At 44.3% G+C, this 15,214-nt stretch overlaps 1 protein-coding gene across 1 annotated transcript in view; it reads right to left on the reverse strand.

Moving 5' to 3' along the window:
• LOC112080481 (xylosyl- and glucuronyltransferase LARGE2s-like) overlaps positions 1–15,214 on the reverse strand; it is a 104,098-nt gene that overhangs the window by 13,786 nt on the left and 75,098 nt on the right. The window contains 8 exon segments of the mRNA XM_070442605.1: positions 3,042–3,197; positions 3,353–3,481; positions 5,995–6,212; positions 6,484–6,655; positions 7,826–7,949; positions 8,267–8,349; positions 8,571–8,863; positions 14,775–14,962. Coding sequence (XP_070298706.1) covers positions 3,042–3,197; positions 3,353–3,481; positions 5,995–6,212; positions 6,484–6,655; positions 7,826–7,949; positions 8,267–8,349; positions 8,571–8,863; positions 14,775–14,874 — 1,275 coding nt within the window. The 5' untranslated portion in view covers positions 14,875–14,962.

Here is a 15,214-nt window from a genome sequence, read left to right on the forward strand (position 1 = left end):
ACCTGTTCTATTGTCAGTAAACGTTTTTTAAAAAGTGTAAATTGTTGCCAGCAGCACATCTGCAGTCACCAACGTAAAAACAGCCTAACCAGCTCTACTAGGGCGAGTAAAATGGTCGATGAGCTGTTCTCTCATTTGTGTCTGGAAGTAGCTGTTAGCTTGGGTGCTTGACTGTTGTTGTTAGGACAGAACGCTCGAGTCAACTCTTAAAGAGACGGGTGGGGCTAAAGCTTAAGAGGGTGTGATCGATGCTGAATGGTTGTAGACAAAGAAGAGCTCGCCGGTAGGTACCAAAACATTGGCCATTTTCTCAAAAGTGAGGATACAAGTTTATCAATTTACAAATGCAGTATATAATATACCATTTTGTAGTTCTGTGTCTCTGCTTTAATCCAATGTAAAAAAAAATAAACATTTCAAATGTTGCTACATAAGTCCGAATCAAGGCAGTCGGTCAAATATGTCAATCATTATTTGAATATGTTGGTAACCTGTTGTATAAAAGTGCTAATGCCCTTGAAGCCGGTGTTTGGAGGATATATTGACACGGTTTGCCGCAAATCCCATGCCAATATACCCTCCAAACACCAGCTTCAAGGGCATTTTACACACACAGAGACACATACAAAGCCCTCCCTCGCCCTACATTTGGAAAATCGGACCAAAATTCTATCCTCCTGATTCCTGCTTACAAGCAAATATTAAAGCAGGAAGCACCTGTGACGCGGTCAATAAAAAAGTGGTCAGATGAAGCAGACGCTAAACTACAGGACTGTTTTGCTAGCACACAACGGAATATGTTCCGTGATTCTTCCGATGGCATTGAGGAGTACACCACATCAGTCACAGGCTTTATCAATAAGTGCATTGAGGAAGTCGTCCCCACAGTGACTGTACATACACACCCCAACCAGAAGCCATGGATTACAGGTAACATTTGCACTGGGCGAAAGGGTAGAGTTGCTGCTTTCAAGGAGCGGGACTCTAACCCGGAAGCTTATAAGAAATCCCCCTATGCCCTCCGATGAACCATCAAAAAGGCAAAGCATCAATACAGGACTAAGTTCGAATCATATTAAACTTGCTCCAACGCTCGTCGGATGTGGCAGGGCTTGCAAACTATTACAGACTACAAAGGGAAGCACAGCCGAGAGCAGCCCAGTGACACGAGCCTACCAGACGAGCTAAATAACTTCTATGCTCGCTTCGAGGCAAGTAACATTGAAACATGCATGAGAGCATCAGCTGTTCCGGACGACTGTGTGATCACGCTCTCCGCACCCGAAGACCTTTAAACAGGTCAACATTCACAAGGCCGCAGGGCCAGACGGATTACCAGGACGTGTACGTGTACTCCGAGCATGCGCTGGCTAACTGGCAAGTGTCTTCACTGACATTTTCAAACTCTCCCTGTCTGAGTCTGTAATACCAACATGTTTCAAGTAGACCACCATAGTCCCTGTGCCCAAGAACACTAAGGTAACCTGCCCTAAATGACTACCAACCCGTAGCGCTCACGTCTGTAGATAATGCTTTGAAAGACTGGTCATGGCTCACATCAACACCAGTATCCCACTCCCATTTGCATACCGCCCCAACAGATCCACAGATGAATCTCTATTGCACTCCACACTGCCCTTTCCCACCTGGACAAAAGGAACACCTATGTGAGAATGCAATTCATTGACTACAGCTCAGCGTTCAACACCATAGTGCCCTTAAAGTTCATCACTAAGCTAAGGACACTGGGACTAAACACCTCCCTCTGCAACTGGATCCTGGACTTCCTGACGGGCCGCTCACAGGTGGTAAGGGTATGTAACAACGCATCCACCACGCTGATCCTCAACACGGGGGCCCCCTCAGGGGTGCGTGCTCAGGCCCCTCCTGTACTCCCTGATCACTCATGACTGCACGGCCAGGCACAGCCAACTCCACCACCATCATTAAATTTGCCGATGACACAACAGTGGTAGGCCTGATCATCGACAACAATGAGACAGCCTATAGGGAGGAGTTCAGAGACCTTGCCTTGTGGTGCCAGGACAACAACCTCTCCCTCAACGTGATCAAGACAAAGGAGATGATTGTGGACTACAGGAAAAGGAGGACCGAGCATGCCTCCATTCTCATCGACGGGGCTGTAGTGGAGCAGGTTGAGAGCTTCAAGTTCCTTGGCGTCCACCTCACCAACAAACGTACATGGTCCAAGCACAACAAAACAGTCATGAAGAGGGCACGACAAAACCTATTCCCCCTCAGGGGACTTAAAATATTTGGCATGGGTCCTCAGGTCCTCAAAAGGATTTACAACTGCACCATCGAGAGCATCCTGACGGGCTGCATCACTGCCTGGTACGGCAACTGCTCGGCCTCCAACCACAAGGCACGACAGAGGGTAGTGCGTACGGCCCAGTACATCACTGGGGCCAAGCTTCCTGCCATCCAGGACTTCTATACCAGGCGGTGTCAGAGGAAGGCCCTAAAAAATGTCAAAGACTCCAGCCACCCTAGTCATAGACTGTTCTCTCTGCTACCGCACGGCAAGTGGTACCGGAGAGCCAAGTCTAGGTCCAAGAGGCTTCTAAACAGCTTCTACCCCCAAGCCATAAGACTCTTGAACAGCTAATCAAATGGCTACCAAGACTATTTGCATTGCCACCCCCCCATTCTTCGCTGCTGCTATTCTCTGTTGTTATCTATGCATTGTCACTTTAATAACTCTACCTACATGCACATACTGTAATACCTCAATTACCTCGACACTGGTGCCCCAGCACATTGACTCTGTACCGGTACCCCCTGTATATAGCCCCGCTATTGTTATTTACTGCTGCTCTTAATTATTTGTTATTCTTATCTCTTACTTTTTTGAAGGTATTTTCTTAAAACTCCATTGTTGGTTGAAGGGCTTGTAAGTAAGCATTTCGCTGTAAGGTCTACAGCTGTTGTATTTGGCCAATGTGACAAATAAACTGTGACTTGATTTGTTTTGATTGATCACATAATTAGGGTTAACGTTACGGTAACGTTTTACTCACCTGTACACTCTCTGAGGTGGCACGGCTGGGGCAGCCAAACAGCTCTCGTCTCAGTAGGTTCCCATCGTACTCCAGGAAGGTTAGGTAGAGGTTCCTGAAGAACTCCACATGCTTGTTCTTCACGCGGAGCTTCTTAGGAGAGTTCCAGTGGATCACCTGACACGGGACATAAACATGTCACCATGGTGACCTGTAGCCATATGACTAGACGCGGTACATTCATTCGGAAATAAGTGAGGGATTTTGCTATATTGAGTGTGTGTGTGTGTGTGCTTGTGTGTGTGTGTGTGTATTTCACTGCATAGCCCTACCTTGAGGTCAGACACCTCTGTGTAGCACTGTTCGGAGCGTGTGTGGTCAGACAGCTGAACGTTCCAGAAGCAGGGCAGCTGATGCACTAGGACTGGGTTCTGCTTAATGAACGCATTAAAGATGTCCTGCACACAAGATCACATTAAACACCTGTGTAATACCCTCCTTGAAAAAAGGGTTCCAAAAGGGTTCTTCGGTGTCCCCATGGGATACACTTTTTTAGTCCCATGTTTACTCTTTTGGATGCAATGTAGAACCCTCTGTGTTAAGGGTTCTACATGGAACTCAAAAGGGTTCTACCAAGAACCAAAAAGGGTTATTCAAAGGGTTCTCCTATGGGGACAGCCGAAGAACCCTTTTAGGTTCAACATTGCACCTTTTTTTTCTAAGAGTGTATTATACACACTCATTTTGACATTAAGATCATATAGAACTCTGGCACACAATCGTAAACATTCACATTTTCACATGCGCCAAATGTTCATTAGAGATGTCTTCCACACTTACATTACCATTTGCCTCATACACAGTATGCTTTGAGGCACAAGATTACCCTATATCAGGGTCCCCAACTGGCGGCCCGTGGGTCGAATTTTGGCCGAGGGTGGTTTTATTTGTACCCCAACATTTTTATATACAGTTGAAGTCGGAAGTTTACATACACTTAGGTTGGAGTCATTAAAACTCGTTTTTCAACCACTCCAAAAATGTCTCGTTAACAAACTATAGTTTTGGCAAGTCGGTTAGGACATCTACTTTGTGCATGACACAAGTAATTTTTCCAACATTTGTTTACAGACAGATTATTTGGCGTATAATTCACTGTATCACAATTCCAGTGGGTCAGAAGTATACATACAATAAGTTGACTGTGCCTTTAAACAGCTTGGAAAATTCCCCAAAATTATGTCATGGCTTTAGAGGCTTCTGATAGGCTAATTTACATAATTTGAGTCGGAGGTGTACCTGTGGATGTATTTCAAGGCCTACTTTCAAACTCATTTCCTCTTTGCTTGACATCATGGGAAAATCAAAAGAAATCAGCCAAGACCTCAGAAAATTGTAGACCTCCACAAGTCTGGTTCATCCTTGGGAGCAATTTGCAAACACCTGAAGGTGCCACGTTCATCTGTACAAACAATAGTACGCAAGTATAAACACCATGGGACCACGCAGCTGTCATACCGCTCAGGAAAGAGATGCGTTCTGTCTCCTAGAAACGAATGTACTTTGGTGCGAAAAGTGCAAATCAATCCCAGAACAACAGCAAAGGACTTTGTGAAGATGCTGGAGGAAACAGGTACAAAAGTATCTATATCCACAGTAAAACGAGTCCTATATCGACATAACCTGAAATGCCGCTCAGCAAGGAAGAAGCCACTGCTCCAAAACTGCCATAAAAAAGCCAGACTACGGTTTGCAACTGCACATGGGGACAAAGATCGTACTTTTTGGAGAAATGTCCTCTGGTCTGATGAAACAAAAATAGAACTCGTTTGGGCCATAAATGACCCATATCATTTAGTTTGGAGGAAAAAGGGGGCTTGCAAGCCAAGAATCACCATCCCCAACCGGAAGCACAGTGGTGGCAAGCCATCATGTTGAGGGTGCTCTCTGCAGGAGGGACTGGTGCACTTATAAATAGATGGCATCCATGAAGAGAGGAAAAAGTATGTGGATATATGAAGCGCACATCTCAAGACATCAGTCAGGAAGTTAAAGCTTTGGTCGCAAAATGGTGTTCCAAATGACAATACCCAAGTATATTCCAAATGTTGTGCAAAAATGGCTTTAAGGACAACAAATTAGGTAGTTGAGTTGCATCACAAAGCCCTGACCCTCAAATCCCATAGAAAATGTGTGGCAGAAACTGGAAAAGCGTGTGCGACAAGGAGGCTTACAAACCTGACTCAGTTACCACCCAGACTCTGTCAGGAGGAATGGGCCAAAATGTACCCCACTATATGTGGAACTTGTGGAAGGCTACCCAAAAATGTTTGACCCAGTTAAACAATTTAAGACAATGCTCCAAATACTAATTGAGTGTATGTAACTTCTGACCCATCGGGCAATGTGATGAAAGAAATAAAAGCTGAAATAATCTTCATCCTCTACAATTATTTGACATTTCACATTCTTAAAATAAAGTGTAATCCTTAAACTGAACTAAAACAGGGAAGTTTACTAGGATAAATGTCAGGAATTGTGAAAAACTGAGTTTAAATATATTTGGCTAAGAGTTATGTAAATTCTGACTTCAACTGTATATATATTTATTTTTTATTTTATAATTGTATGACATAGAAGGACTGTAAAAACAGTCAGGAACATCAGCTTCAAGTGATTTTGATTATTTTTATATCCAAATTATTTCCACGCATAATCGAGAGCACTGATTGAATAACAATGTGAGAAGGTTTTGAAATGATTATGTTTAATCAACATATATCTGTTTGGGCTTCTTGCAGTCAAATTTGCAGTCTTACAAATTATTTGCAATATGTTCCGCCCTCTGACCATCCGTTCAAGAAAATTGCATCTATTGACAATGCTAATTAAATAGTTAAGAAAAAGATCTAAAGAGTATTAATAATTCTGAAAAAAATAATAGACTAGAATAAAAGTAAATAAACAGACCCTGGTCAGCCAGCGAGGTACTGAGCATTGCTCCATTAGCTCTCTTCTCGGCGGTCCAGCCTCACATCTGCTCCCAGCCAATCCGTCGCAGCCTCTCCAGGTAGAGCAGGATGACCCCAGTGTTGAAGCCTCGTCCCAGGGCGGGCCAGGGTTTGTGGTTCTTCCACAGGTTCCCCAGGTACCAGTCACTCTGGTTCTCCACCAGACCTATCACCTGCTTGTCTGCAATCACAGCATCACCAATCATCATTCATCCGGATTTTAAAATGCGGATTATCATTGGTAATGAGGTGTATTCTTCAGCATATAGACAGCTTTTCAACTACTAGTTTATCAAATGAAATGTTTGTTCTCTAGGCATTTTTGCCCTCAAGGGATTTTTGCTTTATAGCATAAAAAAAGGTACAATTCACTAATTTGCTTTATCACTCAACCAATGTATTCATTATTCAATCAATCAACCAGAAATGTTTATCAAGGTCAAAGGTGGTACCAGTGAACTTCCTGAAGATGGCCCAGAGCTCAGCGATGTCGGTGGCGAAGGTGATGTCCGTATCCAGGACGATGACCTTTGTGAGGTCAGAGGGCAACGCTTTGGTTAGGGTCAGCTTCATCAGGCCGTAGATACCCGAGTAGTGCTTGTTAGGTATCCATGACACCTCAGACTGGAAGAGAAGAGAAGGTGGGGGGATGGAGAGAGAAAGCAAGAGGGAGGTTGAACCACTTCAGACGTCACAAATATTGATTTAAAAAAAGAAAGGGAACATAAAGTTGCAAGGTATGAAAAAAATGGTGTAATTAGAAGCAACACCACTGTGGATCTTTGTCAGGTGTGTAAGGGTATTCTCCTTCCTTTAAATAGCTAACTTGCTCAGACACCCATCCGTTTCCTAAGATCCCTTTGGTATAAAAGTCCCTTTAAAGCAGAGGTGAACCAATTGGAGCATTACTACCGTTTACTCAATAGCATCAATCTTTAAAAAATATAATCTCTTTTTTATGCCCAGGATACCCAAATGAATACCGAAACCTGCATCACTCTTGGCATGCATCTGGGCAACCATGTCTGATCATCTATTCATCCCTCTTGATTCTACAGAACGGGATCTGCAGTAGTGAATCATGTGCAAATATAATCAGCTCCGAAGATGCAGTTGTTTCCGTCTCTGTTTGAACTGAGTTCATGAAAACGGTGAGCAGGTTGAGACGTTTGAGAGCACAAGGAGGTTTTGTTCCTGCTAAGCTTATGGAGGATGAGAGAGAATTTGATGATGGGGACAGAGACGGAACCAAGCCATATTACAGGTCGAGGCAGGTTGCTACGCGAGTTGAGCAACGACATGTTGCTTTCTGAACCCTTTGTCAATAGCAAGGAGCCAAAGCTAGACGCACACATCCACCCACCAACAGTACATGCACGCAACACACACATACCACACACAAAGACACGGTACATGCATACATACACCCCCTCCAACACACACACGCACCATTTTTCCGATTTACACAGACACACAGTGACTGAGCGGAGAGGCCAGAGGAGTAGAAGGACTGAGGCGACACCTCACTGTTGTAAGAGTAGGGAAAGGAAAGAGAAGGAGGGAGTAAAGAGCATGTAGAACAAGGAAAATTGAATGAGAGCATGTATGGTCTCCAGTCCTTGTGAAGTGTCTACTGGATTTCTCTTTCTCCTGCCAACTGATTGATTGGAAAGGGGTGGAATTCCCCTTTTATGTCAATGGTTGCTCACAGAGTGCACACCATTGTTTTCCTAAACACTGATTTAAAAGGTAGAGCAGACACTCAGGCTCCTGAGGACCATCGTTGTCATTTACCTTGAGTTCATCTGCGTCGTAGAAGCTAACTTGTACAGACGGAACCATCCAGGACTGGAACAGAGAACTCAGGATCTGATTGGCTACTGCGTCTGTGATGAAGTGGAAATGGAGAGGGTTTTTCCTGAGAGAGCAAGAGAGAGAGAGAGAGAGAGAGAAAGAGAAAGAGAAAGAGAAAGAGAGAAAGAGAAACATATGCCAAGAGCTACTCAAGTGCTTAATCTCTCTGATCAGGAAATGTCTAACATTTCCTAAACGTCCAATAATGAATGAATAAATTATTCTCATTTGTATAAGTGGCCCTCGAATGGACTTCATCCTCATTTGCTCCGGATTCATCGAGTCGAACAAACAACTACGGTTGTTCTACTGTTGCCATATTAGGTGTAGCTGTGGCTATAAGCAGCAGGTGTAGTTGTATGTGAAGCTCTGTTGTGTTACCTGTGGAACAGGATGGACTTGACCAGGGTGACCACATCTCTGCTGGCGTTGTGACCGGCGCACACGCACGCTACATGGATCAGCTGCGCAGAAAAGGGAGAAGCCATGCCATCAACACTGTTGTGATTTTAGCACTACAGCCATATTATTTAACTGTGTCTATGTGATTTTATCCAAAAACACATCAACACCAATGGCAGTAGATTTGACATATCAACTTAACACCAATGACCAAACAGTGAAGCTAAACGAACGCAGGTAAAACACAGAGCTGCGCTAAAAGGAGTATTTGATCCTGGCTCACCTCACACTTCAGTACGGTGGGCGAACGGGGACACTCTGTGTGATTGGCTCTCTCCTCCGCCGTGTTCTCCACATCCTCGGGCCCAGTGTCAGCTGACGCCCCCCACGCCGCGTTGCCGTAGTTACCACCGTCGGCGGGCTGGCCGGCCGTGCCCTGCAATTGGCTGAGCTGCAGGCGGATCTGCCGGTTCTCCTCCTCCATCTCGCGCACCCGTGACTCTAGAACCGCCCGCTCTAGAACCCGTGCCTCGGGGGTCTCTGACAAACAGGGGGACAGGAGTAGAGAACGCCCATCTGGAAAGGGGGGAGGGGGAGGCYAYGATGGGATAGAGGGGAATTAAGATTAGGGTTGAATAAAATCTTTCATTTCTAGAGTTGTATATCACACGAAGCTGACACAGCTGAAATGTGGCACTCTGGGAATGTTCACACCCTGTTCCTGGTCGCTCAGAGGAAAGTGGGTGAGAGAGAAAAATAGACCTAATACTGACACAGATACTGTACAAGGACAGCCTTGTCCTCTCGTGTGTACACAGCAATTCACTGCTTCCTACGGCTATTCCGTAGAGCTGAAGTGAACAGACTGCTCTATAACACCCCATCAGTCATCTTAGGTACAGTATGTGTGAGAGAGGATTTGCATGCATGTGTGTGCCCTTCTGAATTTTGGCGCGCTTCATAAATTGGTTTTAGGAGTGTATGACAGCACGTCCAGGGTCAATCGTTTTTGTTTACAACAGGATACTTAACCACATTCTCCGACAAAGACATCTCGGAATCTTGAATCTCAGCCTACAAGATTATTAGTACAGATGCCGTATCTTAATTTGAGCCAGTTTCACACAGAAAGATTATAATACTGCAGCAAGAAGAAAGGTGAATTTTTAGGGACATATCGAAATTGGGAAGGGTTTTTTATTTTATTTTATTGGGCACAGGGGAGGGTAGTGTGTTTTGGTCCTGGTTTACATTCGCCCTTTGCAGGATTTATTATATAATTGATTCTATCCTAGCCACATTTCCACATCTGTTTGCATGCGCCTCCCCTACAGTGCCTTCGGAAGGTATTCAGACCGCTTGACTTTTTCCACATTTTGTTAAGTTACAGCCTTTTTCTAAAAGGTATTACATAGTTTTTCCCCCTCATCAATCTACCTACACACAATACCCCATAATGACTAAGCAATAAAAAAAAAATGAAATATCACATTTACATCTGTATACAGACCCTTTACTCAGTACTTTGTTGAAACACCTTTGGCAGCGATTACAGCCTCGAGTCTTCTTGGGTATGACGCTACAAGCTTGGAACACCTTTATTTGGGGAGTTTCTCCCGTTCTTCTCTACAGATCCTCTCAAGCTCTGTCAGGTTGGATGGGGAGTGTCAATGCACAGATATTTTCAGGTCTCCCTAGAGAGGTTTGATCGGGTTCAAGTCCGAGCTCTGGCTGGGCCACTCAAGGACATTCAGAGACTTGTCCCGAAGCCACTCCTGCATTGTCTTAGCTGTGTGCTTAGGGTCATTGTCCTGTTGGAAGGTGAAACTTCGCCCCAGTCTGAGATCTCTCTGTACTTGGCTCCGTTCATCTTTGCCTCGATCCTGACTAGTCTCCCAGTCCCTGCCGCTGAAAAACATCCCAACAGCATGATGCTGCCACCACCATGCTTCACCATAGGGATGGTGCCAGGTTTCCTGAAGGACGTGACAAGAGTTCAATGTTGGCTTCATCAGACAAGAGAATCTTGTTTTTCATGGTCTGAGGTGCCTTTTGGCAAACTCCAAGCGGGCTGTCATGTGCCTTTTACTGAGGAGTGGCTTCTGTCTGGCCACTGTACCATAAAGGCCTAATTGGTGCATTCTCCCATCTCCACAGAGGAACTCTAGAGCTCAGTCAGAGTGACCATAGGGTCTTAGTCACCTCCCTGTCCAAGGACTTTCTCCCCCGAATGCTCAGTTTGGCTGGGCGGCCAGCTCTAAGAAGAGTCTTGGTGGTTCCAAACTCCTTCCATTTAAGAATGATGGAGGCCGCTGTGTTCTTGGGGACCTTCAATGCTGCAGAAATGTTTTGGTACCCTTCCCCAGATCTGTGCCTCGACCCAATCATGTCTCGGAGCTCTACGGAAAATTCCTTCAACCTCATGGCTAGGTTTTTGCTCTGACATGCACTGTCAACAGTGGGACCTTATAAAGACAGGTGTGTGCCTTTTCAAATCATGTTTGTCAATTTAATTTACCACAGGTGGACTCCAATCAAGTTGTAAAAACATCTCAAGGATGATCAATGGAAACAGGATGCACCTTAGCTCAATTTCGAGTCGTATAGCAAAGGGTCTGAATACTTATGTAAATAAGGTATTTCCGTTTTTTGTTTTAAATACATTTGCAAAAATGTAAATAATAAAACGTTTTTTTGCTTTGTCATTATGGGGTATCGCGTGTAGATTGCTGAGGAAATTGTTTCATTTAATCAATTTTAGAATAAGGCTACAACGTAACAAAATATGGAAAAAGTCAAGGGGTCTAAATACTTTCCAGGCACTGTATATCAAGTTGTTTTGGTACTTCCCTTATGCACAACGCTTTTCTGCATGCTAACTTTTACTATACCACAGGTCAATATACACTGATTATACAAAACATTAACACGTACTCTTTCATTAACACGTACTCTTTCCATGACATCGACTGACCAGGTGAATCCAGGTGAAATCTATGATCCCTTCTTGATGTCACATGTGAAATCCACTTCAATCAGTATAGATGAAGGGTAGGAGACAGATTAAAGTATTTTTAAACCTTGAGACTATTGAGACATGGAATGGGTATGTGTGCCATTCAGAGGGTGAATGGACAAAACAATAGATTTAAGTGCCTTTGAACGGGTGACAGGCGCACCGTTTTGGGTCAAGAACTGCGACGCTGCTTTGTTTTTCAGACTCAACAGTTTCCCGAGTGTATCAAGTATGGTCCACCACCCAAAGGACATCCAGCCATCTTGACACAACTGTGGGAAGCATTGGAGTCAACATGGGCCAGCATCCCTGTAGAACACTTTCAACACCTTGTAAAGTCCATGCCCTGACGAAATGAGGCTGTTCTGAGGGCAAAACGGGGGGGAGGGCTCAGTTCGATCGATAGTGGTTCATGGAGATTACAGTTTCTATGTGAAGAGAGATGTAGGCCACATCTCAAATAACTATATATATATATTTTTTACCCCTTTTTCTCCCCAATTTTGTGGTATCCAGTTGGTAATTACAGTCTTGTCTCATTGCTGCAACTCCCATACGGACTCAGGAGAGGTGAAGGTCGAGAGCCGTGCGTCCTCCGAAACATAACCCAGCCAAGCCGCACTGCTTCTTGACCCAATGCCTACTTAACCCGGAAGCCAGCCGCACCAATGTGTCGGGAGGAAACACCATACACCTGGCGACTGTGTCACCATGCACTGCGCCCAGCCCTCCACAGGAGTCGCTAGTGCGCGTTGGGACAAGGACATCCCTGCTGGCCAAACCCTCCCCTAACCCGGACAACGCTGGGCCAATTGTGCGCCGCCCCATGAGTCTCCCGATCGCGGCCGGCTGCGACAGAGCCTGGACAGCAGGTAGCTCAATATTAGGAAAGTATTCCTAATGTTTGGTGTACTCAATGTAGTCTACCAGTCTATCCTGCCCTCTATCCACCATTCATAGTGACAACAGTGGTAGGTGCACCGTTTGTCAAGGTCTGCAAGAGGCTAACTGGCAATCATGCCTCACATAAAAGCATTCAAAGCTGCATACATTTTCAATATAAATCCACAAGAACAAATAGGAATAGCTGATAGGCAGTCGAGAAGCCAGGTGCATCATTGTGCATAAAATAACATTGAAGACATGATCTTGTATAGGGGCAATACAAAATTCTACTCTAGGCTGCAGTGAAAATGTCCTTTGAATAATGACGTAAAAGCCCTGTGATTTTAATGTTTCATTCCATTTGGATCAGTTGTGGGTTTATCTGCACAGTAGCGCACCAGTCTGGCTGTATTTTTACTTCTGATACTGAGATGCGCTGTCTGTTGCAGATAATCATTCTCCCAAGTCGTCCAATAATAATGTGGCCATATACAACTGTATGCTCTCGGCAGGCCCAGCTATTCAGGAAAGCTTAACACACACTCTGCTTCCTCTCCAATCCGAGCTACTTCAAAAGTCTACTGTAGGCATGCGCACGTTTGTGCATAATATAGTTCCAGCCTCCTCAAAATGACTTGATATTGAGTGGGCATATTCACCATACCTATGCATTTTTTTGAGACAAAACCATCAGTAGGACTAAATGCCATGGAAACTCATTTACCTTGTATTTTTTTTCCACTACATGGGAATCTAACCGCAAAAGTTAGTTTTATGTGGACTACGTATTTACGCAACAAGTCAATTTGATGGAAACACAACTCTGATGGGAAAATATTCTTTTAATGCCGATTTTTTCATATTCACATCTGTCACCAATTGGATGGAAAGCTCGCTATAGGGACACCCTAAAGACTCTGGCAAGTGTGCTAGTACAGTGTTTCACCAGCAGCGCCAAACATCTAAAGAATAAGCTACAGACCAAGCCGAAATAAGCTTGTAAGAATTGTACTTAAACTCCCCCCTCATACTCATCTAGAGGCGAGCATTTTTTTGTCTGTGTCTCTGTAATGTGTCTCTATCTATGAAATGTCATTATGTATCTATGCAAGAAAATAGGGACCGCAATGGAAATAAGTCTGACTTTATTGTGCAATCCCGGTCAAGTTGAAAAATTGCTGTACTGTGTGTATATGTATTTGTTTTTACTGAATCATTCAGATCCATCCAAACTGTGCAGAGAAACATTTGATTAACGGAAAGAGACATCTGTTATAAAACACCAAAAAGTTGAATGACATTCGGTGATTGTCAAGCCAATCCTTTGATACTAGGTCAGTATGGAGGGACGCATTTTATGTTTGTCGAGATTGGCATCTATTTATTGTGGTGTTGAAAATGCAAACCATGATATTGAAGTGCCCGAAGTCGGTATGCTCTGTTTATTGGTTGCGGGGTGCATTGGCACAGAAACCTGTTCGTTATCTTTTTTTTGTGCAAATATTTTCTATAATTATATGAAAATCTAATTTCCCCTAGCTGATCATTTTCTGCAGCCGGCTCTGATCGTAGTGTTACTCTTCAGCTCCACTATATGCATTGTGTTGCTTTGCCATCAACGTCACGTCAATGTGAAGTTTTACCTGCTACACAGAGTTTGTTGTTTTGAGAGAGGAGCAGAGTCTTTATTCTATTTTGCCTACTGTACCATATTCATCGATTATGCGTAAGTATAATAGCTTTGGTCCAGTTTTTTGCAAGTACTCACTAAATTGTTGCTAGTGGTTGTACCAAATAATCCCCTAATTTCACACGCTGCTTTTGAACCTAGCTAGTCAATGTAACTAGCTAGCTAGTAGTAGTAGCTTCTTGACTAAAATAACCAGTGGTGTATATTCGCGGCCATATGCAACCAAAATCGTCTTTATTTGTCATCATTTCAATTCACAAGATAGAATTAACGTTCGCGTCAGCCATCGAGAATTGAACCTCTGTGATTCTTGAGCTTGGACGCTGACATTGGACGTGACGCATCGTGAGCGCAACACGGGCAGTGAAGCAGCTTTCATTGATTTCAAGGAAGCATTTCCTCAATGGCTGATGGCGATGCCGGACGCCCGATGGCTAAAGTATAGAAGGGCCGTAATGAAACAGGCAATGAGAGTTCGTCTGTGGTGGTTTGTGAACCCTCGACCTTCTGGCCCGTAAGGCCTGCATGACATGAACCGTGCCACATAAGCATGCTGAAGTGGCAAAGTCGATATACACGTTTGTAAACAAAGGGTCGTTACAGTTATTGTTATTTGAGGTCGTAAACATTATTTTGAGTCTGACATTTCAAAATGGAAATTACAAACTTTAGAAGCCTTTTTAAACCTTGAATGCACTACAAGTTTGCATCTCCAAATTCCTGCAACAACAGGATGCTCAAATTAAGATACGGCATCTGTATACCGTTGTTTAACGTGTTTTTAAAGTAGCTACAGTACATGCATACATGTGTTTCGTATTCCTTCCTAAGGCAGTTCAGTGGAAAAGTAGTTCCGGTCAGTCATGCAACCATGGCGACAGGCAGGTACTACTTACTCTCCAGGTTCCCAGCCAGCAGGTAGAGCCAGGTGAGCAGGATGACGGCGGTCAGAGATGCCACCAGCAGCTTCAGACGACCTCGAAACGGCATGTGCATGATGGGACGGCCGGGTGGGGGCGGGGGTGGGAGGTGAGGGCTCAGGTGGGGCTCAGTCTCACATCTGCTTCCTGCTGCATCCTCTCATCTGGAGGGAGAGATGAGGAGAAAGATAGGAGGAGGGAGAAGGTTAGAATGATGCGATCACAAAACGCTTTAGTGGCATAACAGTGCAGTTTGTATTCAAGCAAAGCAGAGGTTTGGACACGGAAATGTCGGGGGCACAATTAAAATATGATGTCATCTCACTCTCATAAACACAAATACGAGCACACGTATGAATGCGCAAACGCGCACGCATGCGCACACACACACAGTTTATTCACAGCCAGGCTCAATT

Source organism: Salvelinus sp. IW2-2015, unplaced genomic scaffold (assembly GCF_002910315.2).
Source record: "Salvelinus sp. IW2-2015 unplaced genomic scaffold, ASM291031v2 Un_scaffold16331, whole genome shotgun sequence".
Lineage (NCBI taxonomy): Eukaryota > Metazoa > Chordata > Actinopteri > Salmoniformes > Salmonidae > Salvelinus > Salvelinus sp. IW2-2015.